Source organism: Leptonotus elevatus, chromosome 1, assembly GCF_054856555.1.
Source record: "Leptonotus elevatus isolate MCC_2025b chromosome 1, RoL_Lele_1.0, whole genome shotgun sequence".
Classification (NCBI taxonomy): domain Eukaryota; kingdom Metazoa; phylum Chordata; class Actinopteri; order Syngnathiformes; family Syngnathidae; genus Leptonotus; species Leptonotus elevatus.
Genome location: NC_141239.1, coordinates 8,175,977 through 8,196,168, shown reverse-complemented (window position 1 = coordinate 8,196,168; position 20,192 = coordinate 8,175,977). Strand labels below are relative to the sequence as shown.

General features: G+C 38.2%; 2 protein-coding genes across 4 annotated transcripts in view; one reads left to right on the top strand and one right to left on the bottom strand.

The window, feature by feature from the left end:
* Positions 1-602: 602 nt before the first annotated feature.
* Positions 603-20,192, bottom strand: part of ift22 (intraflagellar transport 22 homolog (Chlamydomonas)) — an 80,517-nt gene continuing 60,927 nt past the window's right edge. The window contains exons 8-10 of one of the 3 annotated variants that reach the window (XR_015094520.1): positions 17,518-18,004; positions 14,165-14,249; positions 603-7,436 (exon numbers count right to left, since the gene is read on the bottom strand). The gene's annotated coding sequence lies outside the window, so the exon portion shown is untranslated. Of the gene's footprint in view, positions 7,437-11,375; positions 11,967-12,771; positions 14,250-17,517; positions 18,005-20,192 lie in introns of those variants that run through there. The other 2 variants (XR_015094522.1, XR_015094521.1) reach the window with 2 other exon arrangements.
* Positions 6,725-19,842, top strand: kiss1ra (KISS1 receptor a). The gene is made up of 5 exons (XM_086072676.1): positions 6,725-7,348; positions 11,182-11,306; positions 16,185-16,320; positions 16,411-16,649; positions 17,565-19,842. Exons 1-5 carry the CDS (start codon positions 6,991-6,993, stop codon positions 17,943-17,945), a joined length of 1,239 nt encoding a protein of 412 aa, XP_085928802.1. The 5' UTR covers positions 6,725-6,990; the 3' UTR covers positions 17,946-19,842.

Genomic DNA, 20,192 nt, shown 5'->3' with positions numbered 1-20,192 from the left:
CCAGCAATTTTTCCTTCTCATTAACTTGTTTTTAAACCGTCCTAACTATCTCCTCTCCCGTATGCGCACAACTGCTAAATTCACTTGCTCATCCTCTGAATGCTAATGGATTCTCGAGAGGCACAAAACAAATGAAGCACTCAATGTACACTCAGGTAGAGAGTAGGAGTGTCACACTGAATAAAAAAAAAAAAAAGTATTACAAGAAGGAAAAGGAAAAAAGCCAAGATGTCTGAAGCAATAGTTTTTTTTTCTTAAGAATAAATCACAATATTTGGACAATAAAGTCTGGAAAAGGAATTGTGATTTTATAAGAATAAAGTTGTATTTTTTGAGAGAAAAAAAGTTGTATTCCATGAAGGTCTCGATGTTATGAGAAATAGTTGCAGTTGTAATATTAAAAAAAAAAGAAAAAAACATTATGATAATAATTGTTTTTTAATAAAAAAAAAACTGATTCAAAAAGTAATAAAACCGATCATATTCCTATTTAAAATGAGCAAATGTCTATGAATGAATAGAACAAAATTCACTCGCTTAAAAGTTAGCTATTAGCTAGCTAACTAGCTAGTTACTTAGTTAGCTTTTTGTATTTTCTATGCTGTGCTGCTACGCTATGCTAGCTGGTCCCTCTTTTCATAGCACTTCCGGGTTAACAAAAGCGATATAACCATCTAAATGAAGATCAAATTGTTTTGAAAGATAATTTTTATTTACTCTTCAATTAGATTATGTATTATAATGTGTCGCTGTTCTTCATGTCAGATGTGAAAGCGTTATTTTTGAGACAGTCAAGGAGATGATTTTCAGTTGTAATATTAAAAAAAGAAGTCATATGACAATAAAGTATTTTATTTGTATTTAAATAAAACATTATGATAATATTTTTTTATTAATTAAAAAAAAAATATATGAGAATATAATCAGAGTTAAGTCATATTTTTTCAACAAAGATTCATAATGTCTCACGTTCTCAGGTGCTGCGTACATCCGCTAGTGCATTTGGATTTTTCCACAATTTTCTTCCCAAAGAAAGACAGCAGTGCCAGTGACATCAAAGAAAAACGTACAGTGCTACGAACCATAGTGGATTTCGGAAGGAGATTATTGCGCCGTTGTAACTATTGTTACTATTTCCGTAATTACCAGCATGAGGACCCCCCTTAGCTGTTCAACAACATGCCTGATGTTAAACAGTGCACAAGGACCCCTTAGTAGTCAAACAATATGCCCAATGTAAACACCAACTCAGTAGTAAAATAAAGCACGCATTAACATAGCATTTTTCATCCATTGATGACATCACACCACAACAAAAAAAGTAAGGATTTTTTAATTATTTAAATACAAAAAAAAAAAACACTGTACAGGGTGTACATGTAAAAAACATAAAGAGAAATTAAATTGGGATTTTTTTTGGTTTTGGAGCTTGGGAACAGATTAATTGCATTTACATTATTTCCTATGGGAAAAAATGTTTCAGAGGTTGAACAATTTGGACTTTGAACACTTCACAGGAACAAATTATGTTCAAACTCCGAGGTACCACTGTATTTTACGATGAGAATGTTTCCAACCCTGAAGTTCAAGAGGTCACAAATTGTCCTGTGCTCCAGGCTCGAAACACACATGGGCCGCAAACCCACAAACCCAGGTGTCTGATTGTTATGCCCGCTCAGCCCAGCAATTATTTAGGCCCCGTCCGCGCAAAAGCCGGTTTCAATGTATCCTCACAAGTTTCTTACCGTTGAGGCCGTTCGTGTTTCTCTCCGCTAACACACCTGAGTCATGATCAGGATCGTTATCAGGCTTCTGCAAAGCTTGCTGATGAGCTGATCATTAGATTCAGCTGTGCTGCAGGAGGGAAACTTGGAAAACAGGCTGGATAGGGGCTCTCGAGGACCCAACTTGAGCACCCCTGCTCTACGTTGTCTTGTTAAATGTTAAATGGATGTGCACTGGTAGAGCGAAGAAGAATAGAAAAAAGACGTTAATGACGCAGTTGTATTTTTGTGTGCAAGTTCTAGTAAAGAAACCCGAGAAAGACAACTCGAGACTCCCGGCCATTTTGTATTGCAGTGTTATTTTATCACATAAAAAAACTCTCAGACATTTATCAAAATGCAAAATCGGGTGACATTTTGTGCACGCTAAACACCCCAAAGCAACGCAAAAAAACCTTTTAATCAAAGTGACGCGTGCTTGATTTATATGATACAAATTCAAAGCTACATAATTAAAGCCTGCAAAGTATTTTCTGTTCCCACCTGTCAAAAAGAATGTACAAGTGCTTATTGGCTCGCGGAAACTCCCACCGGATAGAACAAGAGGTTCCACTTCATGCTACAATAAAAGCGAGTTGCCACTTCAACGTTCCTCTTGATAACAGCCTTTTTATTACAAGTCAAGCATTATATCATCCAATGAGGGAAAACGGCTAACCTTTGACATAGCCACTTCTCACTCAGTTCACACATGAACCGAAATAATGAAATTGAACAAAAGGCTTTCTTATGTAACAAATATTGAAATAATTCATGTGGATGAACATACACTTTTCTACACCTAGGATTGCCGTGACCAGAGTTCATAGTGAAGCCAAGCAAAAAAGTTGAGAGCTACTCTTTAGTATCCTTTTTTTTTTTAACAATCTAGAAAAGTGTTAAAACTACGCATAGCATTTGGTTCAAATGTAATATTTTCATAACAAAAAATACAGTATGAAGTGTGTCTTCTGCCCAGATTTAGTCATAACTGTTTTAATTTCCTTATTTCCTCAGTAGAGTTTTGTTCTGCGGATATATCCTCGCCATGAGTGATATCGCTATCTCTGCCAGGTGTAGTCATGACTGAATAACTTCCTCTATTCCTCAAATGGGCTTTGTTCGGTGTCTGAATAGTGTCCTTGAGTATTATCGCATGTTCTCTGTTGAACTGTTTACTGGAAACTGTGTGGTATCGCCCTTCAAGATAGTATAAGAATGTTGTAACCTTCGCACTTGTGAGATGCTACAGCCATTGTCTGTAACTCACTTGTGCCCGGAATATTCTGTAGAAATAAAAGCTTTGAAGGAACTGTTCGTCGATCTCCCGCCTGTATTCAGATAACCAACGTTCTCACTACCCGAAAGAAAACGAACACGCGGAGGAAAAAGTTGATTCTTCTAACAAGTAGCACCTCCCTTTTGACTCACGTTTTGATCCACTCAGGTTCTGAGCAGCTAGCCAGCAACTAGCAAGCATGATCTGCGCAGAGCTAACCCTTTGACTCTTATGAACTGGTAGTGTCAGTAGGCCTACACGCAAATTTCTTAACTTCTGCAACTCAATATTAACACATTATTATTATTTCCAGGTCTTTTTATTTGCTGCTGCCTGATTTAACCGCAAGTATGTATGTAGTTAGCTAAAAAAAATTCTAGCTAGGAGGTCAGACAGTACCACTGTTTTTTGGTTTTAATTGGAATGAGAGAATCAAGCTTTTGCCATGCGTATGTGTGATTATTAAAGCCAAGGTGCTAACCATTAGCATTGCATCTCCTATTCTGTGTGTTTGTGAGTGTGTGTCTCGTTATGGGAGATGATACATTAAAAAATAAAGTAATACAGATAGTTATCATCATTAGTAGAAAATAAAATGTAAATTTTAAATTCCATTTAAGAGCTCTTCATCATTTTTGGGGGAGTGAAATAATGTCTAAAATATGCAGGAATAGCAATGCTAGTGGCTAAGTTGCAACTATAGCACCTTGCTATACCTTCGTACCCAGGGCCGGCCCAAGGCATAGGCAGACTAGGCAGTCGCCTAGGGCGCCTTCTAGTGGAGGGGGCGCCAAATTGCAGGGCCCCAAAAAATTAAAATAAAACAAATTATTTTTCCCACTCAGGTTTTCTAAAATAAAAAATGTAAATGACCCTGCTATTATTTTTGTTTTTGCATTTTTGTATTGCAGAATTGCGTTGTTTTATTGTGCTATTATAATACAGTTGATACTTTTATTTTGAAGGATACAGGAAAAGGTCTCATAAACTGGTAGGAACTGACGTAAGTAACCGACGTGATGCCATGCCATTTAGTAGCGCCGTCTGGGCTCCAGGTGGCGGAGTAGAAAATTGTAATCAAGAGATTATCAAGGCTATAAAGGTAACAATTTAAGACAATTTATTTATAGTATATGATAGGGTGACCAAATGTGTCCTCTTTTGGAAGGACGGACCATTTTCTTACGTCCTGTTAGGGCATCCGGGGGTTTTATAAATTCATGAAAATGTCCGGTTGGCATTGTGTGACTGATATGAGGTGAAGTACACTGTGTAACTGCGACTGGTACCACAATTTCCAGGCCGGGGCAAGTGTCCTCTTCTTTTGGAAATGGCAATAAGCTCACCCTAGGTTATGTCTTAAATGCGGTAAAGGGATACACAAAACATACCGTTTGAGTTATTAACTCATTCACTGCCATTGACGGCTATAGACGTTACGATTAAGAACTTTAATCGCCTGACGCCCCAAATTTTTTAATAATCTTTTTTCTATTCTTTTTTAATTGATTCACTGTCATTGACGGCTATAAACGTCAACAATTCATTTGAACAATTTTTATTAGTTTAAATTTTTTCCCCTTTTGTTAACAATACTATGAAAACCTAGAATTTTTTTTATTGTACATTTAGAACAGATGTAAAATTTGCGATTAATCGTGAGTTAACTAGTGAAGTCATGCGATTAATTACAATTAATAATTTTAATCGCCTCTTGCACCTAATTTTTAATAATCTTTTTAAAAATGAATTTACGGCAGTAAATGAGTTAATGGCAATTTTTGTTTATTTGTATTGTAGCTCTTACAGTGTGTTCACACAAAGGAAGGTTTAATAAAAGTTGTGAACCATCAGTTGGTTGTTTATGCATCAAAAGCCTTTACAATGTAAAGGTCTAAGCCCTCAGGTACTGCATTAAGAAAGCGGCGAAAGGAGGAGAAGGAAAAACAGGCCCAGGGTAGAGGCATGTATGTCAGTCAATCCGAATTGTCTATAAAAATCAACATCAAAATATCGTTAATTTTCGTCAAATTTTCAAATTTTCAATTGTTAACAAAATGGGCGTCCTCATTATGGCATTTTTTTAATGCTTAAATTATATCTATTGTATATCATTGAGCAACAAGTTCACATCACTTGGAAAAGCGCAAATACTGTCTTAAAATCAAAAAATATTTTTTCGTTATGCACATTATAATCAAAGCATAGAAACGATATTGCCAACGCTAAGATATATGCAGTGCTTAATTCTATCATAACCAAAATTGCTATAACTACTAATTTCCTCCTCAAAATCATCAGCTTCCACTTGATCGCTCTGAAAAACATACTTTTGTACACTTTCAATTAAGAGAGTATGGTGACATATCTTCAGTTTACAATTCTACACACAAACTCATTAGCATATAGCCATTGACGGCTATAGACGTCAAAAATTCATTTGAACTATTTCTATTACTTTAACATTTTTTTCTACTTCTGTTAACAAGAGTATGAAAACCTATATTTTGTTATTGTACATTTAGAACAGATATAACATTTGTTATTAATTGTGAGTTAACTAGTGAAGTCATGCGATTAATTAATATAAAAAAAAATTAAACGCCTGACAACCTGAGAACTTTCAAGTATCTTGGGGTCTATCTTAGATGAATCAGTTTATGAAAAAAGAACGGAGTTAGTTTACCTACCGTTATTCCTAACACTGGTTGTTGCCAATTTGGTGGAATTAGACAATTTCCCATGGCAGACCAAACAGTATCTCGCGGCACACTAGTGGTTGAAAAACGCTATTTTAGTTTATTTCTTTCCTTTGCTTTTAAAGGTCTGTAAATATGTTGTTTGATAAGGTGTATAAATGTTTTTGTTTTGTTTTATGTTTTTCTTTTTGTAATTTTAATAATGTACTTTTGTTCTTTTTTTTCTTTGCAAATGTTTTGTTTTTCTGAAAAATGATTTTAGATGTGTTTTTTTTTGGCCATGCGAAGCACATTGAGTTGCGTTGTTTATAAATAATGATTTCCATTGCTAACAAATGCGTTTGCAATATTTTAGAGTCCCTGATTGTCATTTTTGGGCTTCAAAATAGAAAAAATGCTTGTTTGTTCATTTGGCAATATGACGACGGCGATGACATAAAGAAGACAACAAAAATGACAACAGCAACGGTAACAATAAGAACGAACGATATCAACAGTAATAAGAGCGATAACAACAATGACGATAATAATAATAATGATAGCAATAAAAACAACAACAAAAATGACAACGGTAACACCAATAACAAAAAGAACGATAAGGCAAATGTATTTATATAATACATTTCCTACATTGTGTGCAGCATTAACAGCTAAATGCCGCTTCACCGTGTTTGCTTTGAAATCTGGACTCCCTTATTTGAGCCGACTTTGCAGACCTCAGAGCCCTACTGCGGGTTTATATTCAATTAACATTTCCTTAATGTATCCAGAACTCAAACCATCCAGTGATTTATAGACCAGTATTAGAATCTTAAAATCGTAATCATGCAGCGGAGTCATAATGATTTTCACCCACTTGAAACAAAATGGGATCTTATGTATGAATTGCAGCACACGGATGGAGGGCTACGGTTGCTATGGAGACCCCCGCCATCGACTTTTTTGCCCCGCAATCCTTGCAGCACGTGCGTTCAATCGCAATGTGTGTGTGCGCGCGCGCGCGCGTGTGTGTCCTACTATAAAGCCCGCAGCGGGGTCGCCTTCGCCCCAGTACAGCTGAGGATGCGCACCACATGTCCAACGGATGACGTCTGATTCGTCCCCCCCCCCCCCCATCCTCCCACATTCCGATCAACTTTTAAGAAGGGGGGGAGTTACACAAATAGACCAAGCAAGAGGAGATGACCGAAGAAGCCGCGATTTTCCAATGGAATGACTTCCAAATGAAAATGATCCCCCCCCAACTTAAATGGGATTTCCGTCCCGTCCCCCGTTCGGCACATTTCTGATCGTCACCATCTTCTTAATCCCAACAATGCACTCGTCCTCTTCCTCCGAGATGAACTCCACGGAGCCGAGCTTGTGGATGAACAGCTCCGAGGCGAACTTCTCGCGGTGGGGACGCGACCGCGACGGGGGGGAGCGGCGGCAGCGGTGGACGGCGGCCGGGGAGGAGGAGGCGGAGCAGCACCCCTTTCTTACCGACGCCTGGCTGGTGCCCCTCTTCTTCTCCCTCATCATGCTGGTGGGCTTGGTGGGCAACTCTCTGGTTATATACGTCATCTCGAAGCACAGGCAGATGAGGACGGCCACGAACTTTTACATAGGTGAGCCCAAAACACAAACACTCTCGGTGGGTGCGAGGCGTAATTATTTGAGTCGGGGGTTCTGATGATTGTCCACTGCTCGGTAATGCTGGATAAAAAAATAAAATAAAACACAATAACACTCAGCGTCAAGCACGATTTTCTCAGATACAATTGTGTCTAGGTTTAATTGTTGGAATGCAGAGCAATCAGACATTTATTAGGAGTAAGGTGTTTAATTTTTTTTCTCTCTCCCCTCTAACTAAATATATGATACTCGATTTAAAATAAAGTGTTTGTAATGCCATAAGATGGTGCGAAAGCACTACTTTTGTCAAAATAAAGCTCCTAACTAATTTCATTATAGCTCCAAAAGCACTATTTTTGTCTAAATGAAACTCCTTAGCTCGCTTCAACATCGTTCCTTGGTCACGCTGGTGATGGTGGCAAAGCACTACTTTTGACCAAATGAAGTGCCTCAGCTAATTCCAACATACTTTCTTGGCACCAAGATGCCACAAAAATGATGGCAAAGCACTACTTTTGTCTAAATGAAGTGCCTCAAATAACTTCAACATACCTTGGCACCAAGAGGCCACAAGGTGGCGGCAAAGCACTACTCTTGTCTAAACCAAGCTCCTCAGTTCACTTCAACATGTTTTTTTGGTACCAAGATGCCACAAGATGGCAGCAAAGCAATATGTTTACTGAACACAAAACAGTTTTTGTAACTTATAATTAATACAATAAATCTATGGGCAGAACACAAAACGGCTTATTAACTCATTCACTGCCATTGACGTCAAAAAATCATTTGAACTATTTCTATTAGTTAAACATTTTTTCCACTTTGGTTAAGAGTATGAAAACCTAGATTTTTTTTGTGTACATTTAGAAAAGATATAAAATTTGCGATTAATCTCGATCGTCAGGTGATTACAATTTTTTATCTTAGTTAATCGAATGACTTCACTAGTTAACTCACGATTAATCACAAATTTGTTACCAAAAGTGGATTTTTTTTTAAACTAATTAAAATAGTTCAAATGAATTTTTGACGTCTATAGCCGTCAATGGCAGTGAATGAGTTAAGCAAATATTGTACATTAAACAAAATAAAATAAAATAAAAACTAATGTTGATGCTTGCTGCATACCAATGCACTCGAGATGACATGATGAAGAACTATTTGCCCAAATAATGACCAGGACAATTAATTACTTAGCAGCAGAGAACACCAGCAGTTTCATAAGGGTAAGGTGTTTAGAAATGTGTTTTCTTAAAATAAAACTAAACAAAGTACAACATCATATGTATGGTAAAATGTAACAAAAAAATATATACTATGCCTATAAACAAAATATCGAAAAAATCCTCCTGTGATTTTTTTTTTAACTGGAAAAAAACATATTTTTTAACCTAAAGAATACTAATTGTTAAGGATACACAATTACTGTATTGTATGTACAGCATATATTTAGCTAATTAATATAATTTACATATTTCTGAGGGCCAATTCTAATGCTCATATTAAAAATCTCTTTTGATAGTTTATCACATAATATCCGATGTGACGATGGTTTGTTAGCTGTAAAAAATACAAATATATGATTAAAAAAACATTCATACAGAGTGAAATTATTATTAAATACAATTCTATGTATATATAAATTTAATAATTTAACAATACACGGTATTGTAATATAATACACAGTATAAGTTTCCCTTTTTGAATAGATCACCCACCCCCTCCCTCCACAATAATCCAAGTTGAGATTATATTATAATATTCCAATAAAGTGTCATTATCTATTTGTGCAAAAAAAAAAAAACACACACTAATAAACACTCTAACATGTTTATGACCATAAACATCAGTTTTACAGATGCCACCAAATGTGTTGCATTGAAGATGTCTAAACGAGCACAGGTGATCAGCTGATCAGCTAATCAGCAAGCTCTGCATGAAGCCTGATAATGATCCTCAGCTGTGTTGGCTGAGGGAGACATGGAAAACAGGCTGGATCGGGATACTCGAGGACCACTGGTCGAAAGCAACATTTACATCCCTTATTTCCTTACCGTTTTTCTTACACAAAAAAATAAATAAATAAATAAAATCGAGACAGAAAAAAACACTTATTGCTGATGGTTAAGACATCATATCCGATCTCATGGGTCTCATTTTCCGACACAAGTTTAAACACTTGCAATCACTACTCAGTATTAAATCACAATCACTTCTCTCCACGATCTCACTGGCACTGCAAGAAACTGTTGCCAGTACACGTCTCAGGTGTTAATAAGAACCAACCCCAACCCAACCCCCACCCCAATGCATTCCTCCTCCAGCTGGGTGTGCATGTGACATGAATTTGATGTGGGAATAACATTACCCCGTAGAAACACTTTAGTATTCCACAAATATTAGATTAGTGGGGAGCGCACCATCTGTGGTCGTCGGAAGGTCGGAAAAATAGCGCTTGGCACTTCTATTCCCGATATGACCATCATACTGACAGCCACAATCATATGTTAAAAAGGAAATTAATCACTAGATTTGTATTATTTAATTTATTAGCATGATTAAAATATGTTATAAATATATATTTTTTATCTCTCATGCCAAAGAAAAAAGAAAAAAAAAGAGATTTTAAATTAATTCCTATTAGTATGCAAAATTTATGTCACCATAAACCCGTATATTCCAGTAGGGGTGTGCCCAAAAAAATTGATTCTCTTAAGAATCGCTATTCTCATTTAATACAATTCAGAATCAATTTTAAATGTCCCAAAATCGATTTTATTTAAATTATATTATACTGTCTTTGCCTTTGTCTGTGTGTGCCTTTATTTGGAGCGCTGTTCATGTTGTACCCGGTTTGGCCACTGAGTGGCAGTGTGGTTCCACGCGGTCTAATACACTGTTAAGTTGTAGCCACATTAGAGAGTAGAAGGAAAAAGTCACAATCAAGTTATTCCAATAAAAGTTGTTTTTTTCAGTGTGGAGCAGTTGTTTTGCGTGATCAAAGTGCCGCGAGTAGCGCGCTAATTAGCATTAGCGAGTCAGACTGGAGTAGATCTTTACAATTCCTTGCACATCTATAAATTGAAGCAAAAGTCATTGTCAATCAAATCATTTGGAATAAAAAATCGTTCTAATCGAAAATTGATTCTGAATCAAATCGCAGACCTAAAAATCGGACATTCAAAGATTCCCACCCCTAGTTTCCAGTGCTCTCTTGCATAAAATTTACAATTGAAGGACGGCACAAAACTGCTGAACAGCAAACCAACATTAAATGCAAGAATTCATTTTGTGCATTTTTTCCCCTCACAAATAAAAACCCTCACTCAAAATTTTATAATTGAGATGTTTGACCTACGTAGCACTCCAAATCCGCAAAAAAATTAAATAATTACGCCTACTCATGTTGTACTAAAGGGCAGTATAACACCTCATACAAGTGCAATGAAGCCATGTCTGCCATCTAGTGGTGAGTGGCGGCATTACAAATGAAAAACTACAATTCACATATTTATGGATTCAAATTGTGATTATTTTTTTTTATATTTAGTTTTACATTTTTTTTGTCTGGGATTTATTTACACATTTACCCCCATTAATAACTCAAATATTTTTTTTTTTGCGTTTTCTGGAGAATTTAGGGGTTTGTAAAAATAAAAATTAAAAAAATCTGAAAAAAGTGTAATTTTTTGTCATATTTTTTGTCATGTTTTTTGTCCTATTTTTTGTCCTATTTTTTGTCATTGAGGTCCCATTCATCCAAATTCCTCCGAAATCCCTCCAGTAACACAGTTGCTGCTTTGTGTCATCTCGCTCCCCCATGCAGCAAACCTGGCCGCCACCGACATCATCTTCCTGGTGTGTTGCGTTCCCTTCACGGCCACCCTCTACCCTCTACCCGGTTGGATTTTTGGCAACTTCATGTGCAAATTTGTGGCCTTCCTGCAGCAGGTAAAATATTTTTCCGACACTAATGACTACAAACGCAACAAAGACTTGCCGTTCTGGTCAAACATAATGAATGTGTCTCTTTACCTTTTATGTGGACGCTCAAAGCTTTATCAGAGCTTGTCCAGGAAAGACTAAAAGCCTCTTTTTAACATTGTGCACACGGAACATAGTCAGGTAGTGAGCACTTCGCCTTCTTGGAATCCATCATTGAGTGAGTCAATGTTCTGTTGAAAGCATTAGCGCAAAAAAACGACACTGATTTTCAGTACTCTTTTAATGGAGGGCTGAGTAGCTGTTAAATATAAACTTTTCAGACTTTGGCATTTTTTTGACCGGTAAACAGGAGACGATGGTTCGAATCCCACTTTAGACAGATTACAGTTTTCTACAATTAATAATTTGTATTTTTCACATCATTTATCTTTCAATTGACTTCATAAGCATTCAAATCTTAGCGATCAGCTATTAGCATTCAGCCTTCTACAGAAATTGCACTTTGTCTCGTTAATTCCAAAGTGTTCCAGCCTCCAGGATGGCATTGATACAATTCCAAGGGCCCACTGTAGCCCCACCAACCAACAATTTCCTCGAGAAAACGCACCATTAGCGAGAGGCCATGTGGCGTAGGTCTTGACCTGCCTCCTTCCGGGTCAACTTTTCCTCAAATGGACACACAATTAAAAGACTTTTTAAATGAGAACAGTGTGACGAGTTATAGCAGGTTTTGACCTTTCCTTTTGGTTTACTACCAAAATTGGAAGAAGACATAAAAATATAAGGTAGAAATGGAGGGGGGGGGGGTGTTGGTTGTGTTATAATAATACAGTAAGTCATGTCATAAAAAGTGGAAAACGACATAAATGAATTTAAACAAAGATCTCAATGGTAATTATGAATTATTTCTATAAACCCCCTGGCCCCGCCCCTTTCATACTTCCATAACAACATGCTTCATTTGCAACCAGTTACCAGCCCCTTTGCCAGCCAGTCACCAGGCAGGCTCATCCAGACAGTTAAGTGGTCGGAATGGATAATTATCTACAAAAAGCATCAGGAGACGGTAACATTTTTCATGTTCCGACCTCAAGCGGCTTCTGGCTTTAAAAATCAATTTAGAGTTTTAAGCCTTTGTGTGTTTCGTAATGTCCCAAAAGAACAGATGAGCTTTTGGGGAAATTTGAGCGCAAGTTGCCAGCACGCTAATTTATGCATTCTTCATATTAATTTTTTATTGTTTTGCAGAAGGCGCTGGCCACCTTATCTGGGTCTGACGTGGCACTTTCTAAATGTGCTGTTCTCTCCTTCTAAGCATTAAAAAAGCTTATCATTCAAAAAATGAATTGCATTCAATTCGACTGCGTGGGTTGATTGAGGGGAGGGTGGGTGGGTGGCTGTGGGTGGGGGGGGGGGTGTGCTGGGAGATGCATTATCCTCTTAGAAATTCTGACAAATTTTCTGAGGGGATTGATTTGACAAAAAAAAGAAAAATTGTTTGCTTACCCTCCTGTGTTTGTTCTTAGCAACAATATTCAATAGGTCAATGTGACACACTCTATATTTAATAAAAAAATAAAATAAAAATAAAAATAAAAATCTTTATGACGCAGATGATGATTCGTGTCAAACTGTTGCAGTATAGCGCCAGCTACTGATGAGGAGGACTTACTGCATGTCCGGTTTTAAGCTACATGGAATAAATGAGTAGCCCACTTTCCTGATCTAAAAATAGTGGCGGGACATTGTGATTTCCTAGGAATATTTTTTTTTTTACAAGTGATCATTTGAAATGTAAACACTTGTAGATACTCGTATAAATAATGTATTGCATATTTACTACCTTGTGAAATGATTTATAAATCATTGACATTATCAGCGTCTTTACGGATGAATATTAATATTAACATATATTCAAAGCTAATTTGGCCAAATTTGTTATTTCAGAAGTCCGTGCCAAGACCTGCACATGGGGTTGGTGGCTCCTCGCCATCAACTATACTATACAGACGAGAATGTACGACCAGCCAAATGTGGAAAGACTTCAAAAGTCTTATGATCGTGCCAATAAATCATTAAAACCTTTTTAACTTATTCCAGTGGTATTAATGATGAAGCCTTACAGGGTTGTTGTTTTTTCTATCCACTGATGCCGCAGACTGTCAATGCAGTTGATCAAAACATATGTATTCTCTTTCAAAACAATTCCTCTGTGGGGTGAAATAACTATTTTATACAAAGTATCACTGAAAGCAATACTTGAGTAAAAGTACATGTAGCTTAATGGAAAATAATTAAAAAAGAAATGAAATTTAATTTAATTAACTCATTCATTACCACTGACGGCTTTAAACGTCCAAAATTCATTTGAAGTATTTTTAATAGTTTAACATTTTTTTTTCCACTTTTGTTAAGAGTATGAAAACCTAGAATTTTTTTATATTGTACATTTAGAACAGATATAACATTTGTGATTAATCGCGAGTTAGTTAAGCGATTAATTAAAATTAAAAAATGTAATCGCCTGACACTGCAAATTTTTAATAATAATTTTTTTTTCAATGAATTTATGGCATTGAATGAGTTAAATAATGTATTTATTTATTTCATTTTTAATTAATTACTTAATTGTAATTAAATTAAAGTTAAAGCCACCTTGGTGAATACTGAGTAAAAGTCTTCAAATATCGGACATTAAATGTAGCCTACTAGTTTTGTTTAGTTTAGTTTTTTGCATGCTCCACCAGTGCCCAGATGAGTACGAAGAGCCCTGACTGTTTTACTCTCACTGCACCTATCAGCTTTTATCTTCCCTTTATATTACACTCCACAGTTTCTTTGGGGAGGGGCGGAGTTTTTCTTACCTCATTTGAAGTCACGGGTTCGTTGGTCAATTGTGGGTGTCGCTTTAAGATCATGCAGGTACTTGCACTCGCACCATGAATGAGCCTGAAACAGATGTTGCAGTTATGCTTTGGGCCAGAGGTGGCAGTTACGAGTAAAAAAAGTGACAAACTGCACAAAGATCCTTTAAATGTACGTACGCATTGGAAGTAATTTTTTTTAATTTTTTTAATAAATGACTGGTTCGAGTTTTATCGATGCTTTTAGTCATTTAAGTTACTTCAGTGGTGTAGATAAAGATCTGCGCATTAAGTAATGTAAGTTAGCGAGCTCATGTTAGCCTGGTGCTAGCCATATGTCACACACAAGCTCATGATAACATGACGGACAATGATGATACAACAAAAGGGCACGAGACCTATCTGGTAAATAAGCACGAGACCTAAAACAAGTCAAATACATACTGTATATATTCAATAAATAAATAAATAACAAAAAAAAGTATGTCTACATGAAAATTCTACTTCAGTACGGTACTTGAGTATTTTTACTCAGTTACATTACAAGACTGGCAATAACAAGGTTCGGGGAACTCTTTATGACCCCTTTCTGCCGCTCTCATTTTTTTTTTTGAATGCGCCTCTCAGAGGGTAATGGCGGCTGGTTCGGTGGTTTCAGATGAGAGGAGGCGTGGGACATTACATGGATGACATTAGATCTTATGAGCAAAGGAGGGTTAACTTTGGATTCTCTACGTCTGACGCACAGTCGTGTTTTTCAGAGCAAGGCATCAACGTAGTTTTCTATAAAGGAGAACAACATTATTTCCATTATTTCTACTTTCAAGCAACGTTCAGAGTCCGTATGTCGATATGGATACTTGCTGATGTCACGTGACAACATCTTGCATGATGATCGTTTGAACTCCAACTTTTTGGGAACTTTCTTTGTTTGAGAATTTTCAAGGCAGGAGTAATAAGGGGTGGGTGATGGTGAGGGGGGTGGGGGGTGTTGCGGTCTCGGATAAACTCCAACTGAATTCTCCACCTGAACTTTTCAAGAGAACTGTGATGATGAAGCGTGACATTCAAACGCTCGGCAGCCCAACAACGTGACTCAAATGTCTGTTATTTGTCTCTGAGAGAAAAGCTACAATCGTAGGTTGTCTGGCAGCAGTCAGAGGGGAGAAGATTATCAGCCGCAGTTCGTTTCATGGCAGCCTTGGGAATGAGCACGCAGGTGTAGAAACTTGAGGGATAATTGCATTGGCACTTTTCAAAGAAACGTGGAAAATAAACGGCCTGTCAGGCTCATGAAGGGTAGGTTTATTTTTATTCCTCAAGCTCCAAGAGAACTGAAGGTGCTTTCACGCTAGCACCATTTGGTCAGTTTGACTGAATTTTATACAATGAACATGGACACATGGACCAGCACGTTCAAACCGAGGTACGTAAGAACCAGGCGGGAAAAGTTTACCAGAGGTGGGCATTCCGTCAATATTGAGGGAAGGTCCGTCAATCCGTCAATGACGGACGGCCATTCTGTGGACGATTGCTAGATTCACAAAAAAATTGAGTATTGCCGGAAGGGTGATTTCGTCCGTCAATGTAATCGACAAGCTGTCAATGAATTCGCCAATCCGTCAAAGACAGACGTCCCATTTTGCTGATTGACGAACATTGACGGATGCCCACTTTGAATGACGGAAACATCGACGGGCGCTCATTTTGCTGAGCAATGACAAATGACAATGCGGTTCGTCTTGAAGTACTGACAGATTGACGATGACGGAAGGGCGTCCCGACTTTTGACGATTGCCGGACGACGGACGTTCAAAATTCATTGACGCGCCCACCTCTGAAGTTCATCAACTTCCTCAACTGATTCAGACCAGCGAAAGCCAACTATACTATAGGTGTACCCTCACGTGTCCCACTAACTATTGGACTGCGGACCAGTTCTAGTTGTAAAAGTCAAATCAAGGGTGTTACATCAGGCACTTTTCGAGTACTAAGCAAGTTTTCTCCTTTTGTGTTTTAGGTGACCGTCCAAGCCACCTGCATCACTCTGACTGCAATGAGCGGCGACCGCTGCTACATCACGGTCTACCCCCTGAAATCCCTCCGCCACCGCACGCCCAGGGTGGCCATGATTGTCAGCATCTGCATTTGGATCGGTCCGCGTTGGCGTAACACCCCCACTGCATTATACTCTGCGTATCATGTTGAAAACTCAAAAACCATTGTGTTGTCTTTGGGCTGCTCAGGCTCTCTCATCCTGTCCACGCCAATCCTCATGTACCAGCGCATTGAGGAGGGGTACTGGTATGGTCCGAGGCAGTACTGCATGGAGAGGTTCCCCTCCAAGACTCACGAGAGGGCGTTTATCCTCTACCAGTTTATCGCCGCCTACCTGCTGCCCGTCCTCACCATTTCCTTCTGCTATAGTATGATGGTGAAGCGGGTCGGCCAACCGACTGTGGAGCCGGGAGACAACAACTACCAGGTATGGACGTGGTCTTTGAGGTGTTTTTGTTTTTCTAATCTGCAAACGTTTGATCCCAAGGCAATTGGATCCTTATTGGATATGTATCGCCATGGTCATGTTTTAAATCTTCCAGAATGCAGCACAGGACTTTTGGGTCATGACGGAGTTCTGTTCCTACGGTGGCGACGTAAACCGTCTGTCACTTAACTCTTGATAATGCAGTAGTGTGTAGTTGCTTTTCTTCTTCTCTTCTTTCATCTCCTCACGTGACAACAGATTGAGGTTCCAACATTTTGCATGGGTTTTGATGTCAGGTCCAAAGACAAGCTTTCTGTCTGCTCGCGAAGGAGAACTGTAATACCAGAAGCAGGCAGAAGGATGCAGCCCTACCGGGGGGAGCACAAGCCGGTGCGAACTGTAGGCCGGTCCCAAGCCCGGGAAAATGCAGAGGGTTGCATCAGGAAGGGCATCCATCTTAAAGCTTTGCCATATCTCAATGGATCTCATCAGAGGGACTGCCAAGGGTAGACGTTTTTGGGGACAAAATTAGAAAGAGCAGACTACGATGGTTTGGACATGTTGAGATGATGAGGATGGCACTGCCAGGCAAGGAATCTAGAGGAAAACCCAAGACAGGGCTCGGGAACTGAACTGAAACCTTTTGAGTTCCCTAGCCCTGACGTAAGAGGAGGTTTAATAAAAGACATGAGGACATTTGGTGTGAGAGAGGAGACTGCAGAAGATAGGCGTAGATGGAAAATTATAAGGTACTCCGGGAACCGTAACGGGACAAGACCAAAGTTTATTGTGCACCGTTTGTAATCTCAAAACGGCACGAGTTGAGACAGTCTTAATAAACTGAGGACCTTCTGTATAAGAGGGTTACCTTGACTACAGGTTTTCCCAAAAAATCTGATGCCTTGTCCTCCACAGGTCAACCTCCTTTCCGAGAGAACCATCAGCATCAGAAGCAAGGTCTCCAAGATGGTGGTGGTGATCGTCCTGCTCTTTGCCCTGTGCTGGGGTCCCATCCAGATCTTTGTCCTCTTCCAATCCTTCTACCCCAACTTCCGCGCTACATATGCCACGTACAAGATCAAGACGTGGGCCAACTGTATGTCTTACGCCAACTCCTCGGTCAATCCCATCGTTTACGGCTTCATGGGCGCCAGCTTCCAGAAGTCCTTCCGGAAGACCTTTCCCTTCCTGTACCGGCACAAGGTCAGGGACAGCAGCATGGCCTCGAGGACGGCCAACGCAGAGATCAAGTTTGTCGCGGCGGAGGGAGGCAACAACAACAACGAGGCAAATTGAGCAAATGCCAGAAGAGTTAATGGAACATCTGGCTTCTTTCCAGATGAGAGATAATCGCTCTGAAAGACAAATGAAACAATGTTATTCATGCAAAGGGCACTGGAATCATTTGTTTCCCTGCCAAATTAGGTAGTGTTGGCACATCTGGAACTCCAGTTAAGAACTTAACAGCGGTTCATGGTTGACTTTTTTTTTTTTTTACATTAAGGAGATTTTGAAAGAAAGACAGCTCGCTATTTGGATAATCGGACCAAATTTAAGCATTTTCCTCGTTTCCGATCAAGGTTGGTGTATGCTTGATTATCAAGCGTTTATAAAAGATTATCTTGTGTTGTGGGGTGTGTTGAGTAATAAACCACAATTGTAAATGTTTCATTTGTTAAATGTTTAAGCTTGTAAATCGTTATACTTAATGTGTGGTCAACATGGAGGCCAGCCAATAGCTACTGTACGTTTTGGCAGTGTCCTTAAAAGGGGACAAACATTTTGGACTCCAGTGTGAAATTACACAACAAGTACATTTTTATGTGAGGGGTCTAAGACTGAAAATGTCTTTTTAAGCGAGTTGTTCTACTGTGATGTCACAGTAGGGTAAATTTTAATTAGCACTGAGTTTTCTCCAACCACGCCTTGGAAGCTACCTGGGCGAAGAGCTGCCATTTTCTCACAAGTGACTGGTGAGCTGCACGGAGCTACTTTTAACTCATTCACTGCCATTGACGGCTATAACCGTCCAAAATTCATTGTAACTATTTCTATTAGTTTGACATTTTTGTCCCACTTTTGTTAACAAGAGTAAAAAAAAAACTATAAAAAAAACTTTTATTGTACATTAAGAACAGATACAAAATTTGTGATTAATCGTGAGTTAACAAGTGAAGTCATGCGATTATTTTAAATAAAAAATTTTAATAACCTGAAGCCCCGAATTTTTTAAAATCTTTTCTTCTTTTTTTTTTATTAATTCATTGCCATTGATGGTTATAAAAGTCAAAAATGTATTTGAACTATTTCTATTAGTTTACCATTTTTTTTTCACTTTTGTTAACAAGAGTATGAAAACCTAGATTTTTTTATTGTACATTTAGAACAGATACAAAATTTGTGATTAATCATGAGTTAATTAGGGAAGTCATACAATTAATTACGATTAAAAATTTTAACCGCCTGAAACCCCAAATTTTTAATAATCTTTTTTTTTGTTATGAATTTATGGCAGTGAATGAGTTAATGTGAAAGGTAAATGCTAGGCAGAGCTCCAGTGTTGTATAACTTGATAACTTTACACGTAGCACACGAGCTCACAGTAGCAACCACGACCAGTTAAAAAAAAAAAAAAACTGTGACATAAATGTATAATTCCGTACCATCCTGTTGTATCCATTTGCAACACCCCACATTAGAGGGGGCGGGGTGAGTGCTGGCTTATTTGCATGAGACAGGACAGCCATCCAAAATCAGCTGCAGTTACCGTTTAAGGCAGCGTTTTTCCAACCGAACTTACCCGTGGCACATGTGTGAAATAGATGATATGATGGACGATAAGATAACCTTTGTTAGTCTCACAATGGGGAAAATTGCAAAGAAAGATGAGAAAGTGCTCTGAGCATTCAAAAGCCATTCAAAGAGTCGCGCCATGAATCAACCATTCAAGGTGACTACCTATACAGTATGTACATACAGCAGCCGCATCACTAAGTACATTAGCTTTATACAATCCTGCCTTTACAATAATAACAATTCTTAGTTTTGAGAGTTATTATTGAACAGTGTGTTTTTGTTTACTGTGGTTGTCTAGTTACACTCAATAATGTCCACACTAAGAGTATGATGAGTTACTGTCACATGTCCAGTGGTTCAAATATATTCACATTTGTACAATAAAGACACACGTGTGTTCTAAGTGTGTTTTATGTGATATTTATTTTATACCTTTTACCTATCAGGGACAATTTCAGTTTTTACCAAGTCCTCTTGGAAAACACTATATTTCTAGAATTTTACAATGTAACTATTAGCATTTGATTTTTAGCATTTGTAAGCTAAATGTTTTTGGAGTCATAACAGTTGTCCCTATTGAATAGCAATGATGAGAATCAAATGCTGAGACGCTCCCAAAAAAATCGCTCATGCAACCTACCACAGACAATCAGAGGTCGAAGCTAATTTGTGCGTTAACCATGCTGTAGCAGCTAGTTAGCAACGAGCTTCGGCTGGCTAGTAGTCAACTAAAAACGTTGCGGAGTC

Excerpts from the sequence above, each read along its gene's own strand:
- kiss1ra (XM_086072676.1), top strand. The coding sequence starts at position 6,991 with ATGGGATTTCCGTCCCGTCCCCCGTTCGGCACATTTCTGATCGTCACC. Across the intron at positions 16,321-16,410 it reads CAGCATCTGCATTTGGATCG|GCTCTCTCATCCTGTCCACG; the intron begins GTCCGCGTTGGC and ends TGGGCTGCTCAG. Across the intron at positions 16,650-17,564 it reads CGGGAGACAACAACTACCAG|GTCAACCTCCTTTCCGAGAG; the intron begins GTATGGACGTGG and ends TGTCCTCCACAG.